General features: G+C 40.6%; 1 protein-coding gene across 1 annotated transcript in view; it reads right to left on the bottom strand.

Moving 5' to 3' along the window:
- Window positions 1-2,003: 2,003 nt before the first annotated feature.
- Window positions 2,004-6,000, bottom strand: part of LOC104489580 (focadhesin-like) — a gene marked incomplete at both ends in the record, with an annotated part of 28,750 nt that continues 24,753 nt past the window's right edge. Inside the window, 3 exons of the mRNA XM_010131752.1 lie at window positions 2,004-2,093; window positions 3,704-3,942; window positions 5,703-5,819. Coding sequence (XP_010130054.1) covers window positions 2,004-2,093; window positions 3,704-3,942; window positions 5,703-5,819 — 446 coding nt within the window. The remainder of the gene's footprint in view (window positions 2,094-3,703; window positions 3,943-5,702; window positions 5,820-6,000) is intronic.

Below are 6,000 nucleotides of genomic sequence, written 5' to 3'. Positions count from 1 at the left end.
GTCCCGCATAATACGGCTACTCTCAGAACACCTGCAGCCTGCTTTAACGGGAAAGGAGAATCGCCAGCTTAGCGCTGATGACAAGGTCAGTGTAGCACCCACACCCCCCAGCTGGACTTGCCTATCACACCAGATGAAAAGGCTGGAAAGGCCCTGCTCTGGAATAGCAGCTTAAACATGGACAAGTGCCAAACTTTGACAAATCTGCAACATTTACAGTTTTCCATTACTTCTGTGCTCACAAAGAATGCTCACACTAGACACCAACTTACCATTAACCTTCAAAAAAATAGTAGTCCCAGCATAAAAAACTATCCCCCTTCAATCTTCCCTCTTCTGCTTGCCATTATTTATTCTTCTGGCAGAGCAGTCAAGTCTGTCATTTCTGTGAGGCCTTTATCTCCAGCCAAGAGGCTGCACAAACATGCAGCAGCAGGTGTAACACAGGGATGCAGGTGACACAGTCCCCCTGCACACCATGTGTTTCATCCTGTGCCACTCCAGAGGTGACCCAAATCCTGACTAAACTATACAGGTTCACAGTCCAATGGTGTGCAAGTGTGGCCCCTCACAGCCTTCCAGAAGGTCCACTGGAGAAGAGGAGGGCAAAGGCAAACAGGAATTATTGCTCTGTTTCCTCTGAACAGAGATGAGCTGGGCAGAGTATTGTTCAAAACCAAATAAAACCCTATGCACCCACACTGAGGAACTAAAGATACTGCAGTTCCTTCCCTGACATAAAAGGGAAATGACTACTGTGGAATACACATACTATGTGGTTAGTTGTTTAGCGGCAGCTGACAAGTGTTTTATTGTTCAATCATTCCAGGTTTGCCAATGCTAGTAATTGCTTTCAATTACTTCTTGCCCTACTAGTGGGTGGCTCTTCATTTTGGGACAGTTGAGGCATAATGTCAGTTGGTTAAATGAAATACAATTGCTTTACTCAGAATTCAACATGCCACCCACAGCTGTTAAATTAACAACCTGGATCTCCCAGATCAATAAGCCACGTGAGGAAGCTGCTCCCAAAGCTCACACTGCATTGTGCCCACATGCACACTCCAGTGAGATGCTCCAGTGCAGAAGCAGCTAGACTTCACTGAACACCTTGGCAACCACCCAAGAGCACCAGGGAAGGTCTCGCAGAAACTTCTTTCATTAATGAATACCTGCAAGTAAGATGAACAGCCCTGCTCCTAGAATTGCTGGTACCTTCCCACTGCCTGTGAGCAAGACTGTATGGTTCTCTATACAGGCCCAAGGCTTTTATATGTGGGTTGGCAGGGATTAGCAGTGGTGGCCACTGCTTCTTTTCACCTGGCACCAGGGACTACAGGGAAAGAACTGTGCATGTGTTAGACATATGCACACATATGTATGTTCATACATAAAGTATTATACATATATTTATTTACGGACACACTCACATAGAACAGATGGTACTCAGAAGAATAAACCAGCAAGAACAGACTGAAATTCAACAAGCATCAACTCACTTGCACCTGGCTACATACTAGCTGTGACCAGAGGGGCTGGGCATCAGCTGTCTTGAGGACAGCCTTGGGCGCTGGTGGGCAGCAAGATGTGCTGGGGCCAGACATAGACCAGTCAGTGATGAGGGATAGCAATGCGTGGGCAGCATGAGCAGGACATAGCCCTGACAGCCCAGGGGAGGGACCATCCCATTACTCTGTGCTCACCAACACACTTGGAATACTGCTCTGAACGCAGGAAAGACACCAAGAAAACTGGAAGAATTTAATGGGAAGCTACCAAGGCAGTAAGGCTGGATCCCTTGTCCTGAGAGCAGAGGCCATGGGACCACAGTGCATTCACCTGTGAGAAGGGATGGCCTTGGGTGCACCCAACAGCCTCTCCTGTTGTCAGAACAGGCTGTCTCCTTATCCTATCCTCACACTCTTCTATGTAGAATTAAGGAATAAAAGCATGAAAAACCTGGAGCTCAAAATAAAATATCATCAGTAATGAAGGAAACTCACTTGTACTCCAGACTGGTGTCAAAGCAGCAGTCTTCCAGGGCATCTAGGGACTTCATAAGAGCAAAGTTCATCTGTTGACCAGGCACATCACTACAGAAATAAAATAGAAACCAAAAAAATCGAAAACACAGCTCTGCTGTTTAAATCATATAGGATAAACTCTTCTGCTAAGACTGAACATGCCTAGAACAGAGTTCTTTTCTTGTTGTAACAGGTTCTCATTCTAATCTGTAAGCAATAACTGTGTGAACTGTCATTTGTGCCACATTCATATAAGCATACTCATATACAAATAACAAAAACATTTTCAGTCCTTAAGTAGCAACTATTTTTCTGCTACAACACTCAGAAAGCAACCCAGCACCCAGTATTTGTAAAACACACCTGACAGCAGGAAAGGGATACTGATAGAACGTGATCTCAGCTAGACCTGTAACTATTTGTAAGTTGAAAACTCATGACATCTTAAGATATTAGTTTCACATATCTCTCTCTCTCTCTCCATCTCTTAGTCTAATTTACTGATAAAAAAGGAAACATTTACATCTCACTCCAAAGACATTGTATGAACTTCCCTCTTAAAAAACATGTACACAGTTTTCTTGATGAACAGGACACCTTTAATGCAAACCAACTCAATGATTTTGTATTAGCTATAGCCACATCCCTACAAGTTTTGCTGTTGTTGCAAGTCAATGCTTGGAACAATGTGTGAGATTAAGCTTTGAAATTATGCAGGGCTGTGGAAAAGTAGAAACTGATACAGTTCCTAAAGTTTTTTAGATTTTTTTTTTTGTAAATTATTAGTTTTTTAGATAAATTTATTAATTTCAACACCCCTTGCCAAACAAACTCCCAAACCCAAAATAAACATTCAAATACTCAAAAATGCCAAGCTGATTTGATGCCATTCTCTTTAAAAGCCTTTTAATCCTACTGTGTAGCTCACTTGTCACCACTGACTGATCATCCAGAGACAGTCCATCCCCAAATTATGAGGCTGAGTCAGAAGCTGCAAGGTGAGATGGAAGCATTAGCTTCACTGAACAGATTAACAACTGACCATCAAATCTGTGTGATGTGTGCTTGTGCGCTAATTAAACATTTATAGGGTATACAGGCAGACAGAATCCCTAGTAGTCAAGAAGCTGGAGGAGTATAAAGCTAAACCTGCTTCTTAATTTCTCTGGAATTATCAGAAATTTGCAACTGAGGCCAGCCCTTCTGTAAAGGCGGCATCTTCTACCAACTTCAGAACATCCCTTTGCTGGCAACGCAATAGCACGCCTTAAAGACAGCCCATTACACTACTTCTGTTGTAGCTCCACCCCTGTATGTGTAACTCAAGTGATAAACATGGACACTATTCAGTGTCCAGAGCACCACTTAGAAAGGAACTGAGGAGAACTGTGAATTATTTTACAGTTAAGTCTCCTACAGCAGCTGGTCCACTTTAAAAACATGTGACTCTTCTAGTTGACTGCTTTGCTTATGTACCTTAGGATATTATGAAAATTAGTAATTCATCCTGACAGGATGACAAAATATCCATAATCCAAATTATCCAGAAACATTGCAAAGCTCCTCAAGAATCATTTGACCGTGACTTGTAAATACTTTAATTCCTCAGAATGTAGAGCCTCACGCAGGAAAAAGAAGGAAGCTATTTGCACACTTACACTACATACGGTAATCCTTACCTGACTTTTTCTTCATATAAACGTGAGATAAACATCCCCAAACCAAGGCCCATATGGATTTGAACAGCTTGAGACTCATCAGCATTTCGTTTCCCAGGTAACCTGTCAGTCAGCATACTCAGGACCTCCTCAACCTTCTCATTGCATGACGCAGTGAAAACTGGCACCAGGAGAGACAAAGCAGTGGCGGCACAGGAGCGCGCTATAATACTAGCAGTATTTTCACCTGAATAGGATTTCTAGAAAAACATTTAAAATTTTTTTTTTCTTTTCCTCTTGGGGAAATAAAATTATTTTCTAGGCAGTAACATTCAGCACTTTAGAAATTTAAAATAACACCTATACAGAAAACAACACTGGTGTATTGCAATCTGGCAATAAACAGTAATTTGTGGAATTGCTTGTGGTAACTTTTCCATTTGCCTTACCTTATAGCCATCTTAAAACTAGGGCAATTCAGAATGTAATCTCTAAGCGTAAATAAGATTGTTAAGTATGAAACTGTGAATAAAGTACAAGGCAGGATGCAACAGGAATTTAACAACTAGTCTGCTCGTAAATATATTGGTCTACTTTAGTTTTCATTCTCTTTGTTAAAATATCCAGCAGCATGATCACAAAGGCAAACAGAAATTAGCCATAATGTTAATGTACTTCTTTATTCTACACACAAAGAATTTAGTGAGTTGGAAAAAGCAATACCTTAAACGCACCACACCTAAGATGACAAAGTATCATGAGATCTTGCAAGGCAAGCAGTAGAGATACTCTCTAGCAGAAAGATGCTGTACCAATGGCTTTAACTCCGTTCCATTTTGAAAGGTAAAATTCATACAGCTACCTCTACTTATAAAAAAATGTAATTCTAAGAAAAACCCTAAAATATATTTACAATTTCCACTTGCAACTCTGAAAAGAAGAATAAACCCATCAGGATGCAAGGTGCTCTGCAAGACAGTGATTTGTATTCTGTGTCTCAGAGTTTTACAAGACTTTTTTTTTTAATTTTTTTTTCTTTTAAACAGAATGGATTTTAGAAATGAAACACTGTCACATTGTTCTATCTCAAACCCACCTTTTTTAAATAGCATTTTTCTCAAAAGCAGGAGTCACAAAACAACTTGGTAAGAACTGCTAGTGCCAGTGAGCATCTGAATCTCCTGATCGCCAACCAATCCGGCATTTACTTAACACTACATCTGATGTGGTGATCTATGTCCCCTACCAGTGATGACAGGGGTCACATGACAGAGCTGACTCAGGACATCAGTAATTTTCAGCTTTGATGCTTACATCTCACTATGGGACTAAACACAGTTTGTGAGTGCAGTTACTGAAGTTCAAGTTAGAAAACACTACAATACATCAGTGGGCTGGTATTTGGCCTTGCAGGACCCAAGCTCCCTTCCGAATCCGTGACTCAAAGAAACTCCAACCTGGTTGTTTTGACCAAAGATAGTCAAGAGTTAGCAACAACTACTCCTTAAGGACTATCCTGAGCATTCAGCCTATCTCCAGATCCTACCTAAGAACTGCCTAATACTTACATGGCTCTAGAATTCCAGGCTGCTTATCACACTGTAAGCATATATGATACAACTTCAATTGGCCCTCAGGGGTTCAAGAGGTATTGCAAAGTAAAAAATCACTGGCTCCGTAACTATAAAGATTTTAAGAAAGTATGCATTTCAGAGCCTTAAGGAATCACTCACAGGTTTCATAAAAATTCTAGGGTTTTTTTGAAAGGTTTTTTTGAATGTTTTTTTAATTTTTAAAATTTCCTTCATTCATGTATCCTCACGTTTTACTATTTTGGTAATAAAGACAAAAAGCTAAAGTCAAGTCCAAATGTAAGCAGAAAACACAATGAAATGAAAAGAACAAAAGCAAGAAAAGTTTTGATTGTACTATTACAATTACTACAGGGGAAACAGAACAGGAAACTCCCCAGGTATGAAATGCAGATATATTCTCTTGCCTTTAACATCACAACACACACCTGGTAGAACCACGGGAAGACTTGACCTTTAGGGTGATAGCGGCTATTCACAATACTAAAGAGGGTCTCTATGACCATAGAAATCCAGTGTTTGGTGAGAAGAAAATCAGGTTCAGTCTGCAAAAATAAAACCCAAATATTCATCGTTATTTCTTTAAATGCAGGTCCCACCTGAACAGAAATTCAGCTGATGTTCCAGCAATGACCCATCAGGACCGAAATTAGTTTGTCATTCTTATGCACAGTAAGTAGCATGATTTACCTTCCAGCGCTGACCCTCCAGACACTACGGGTGTAA

Source organism: Buceros rhinoceros, unplaced genomic scaffold (genome assembly GCF_000710305.1).
Source record: "Buceros rhinoceros silvestris isolate BGI_N320 unplaced genomic scaffold, ASM71030v1 scaffold38312, whole genome shotgun sequence".
Taxonomy (NCBI): domain Eukaryota; kingdom Metazoa; phylum Chordata; class Aves; order Bucerotiformes; family Bucerotidae; genus Buceros; species Buceros rhinoceros.
This window is presented reverse-complemented; position numbering and strand designations above follow the sequence as displayed.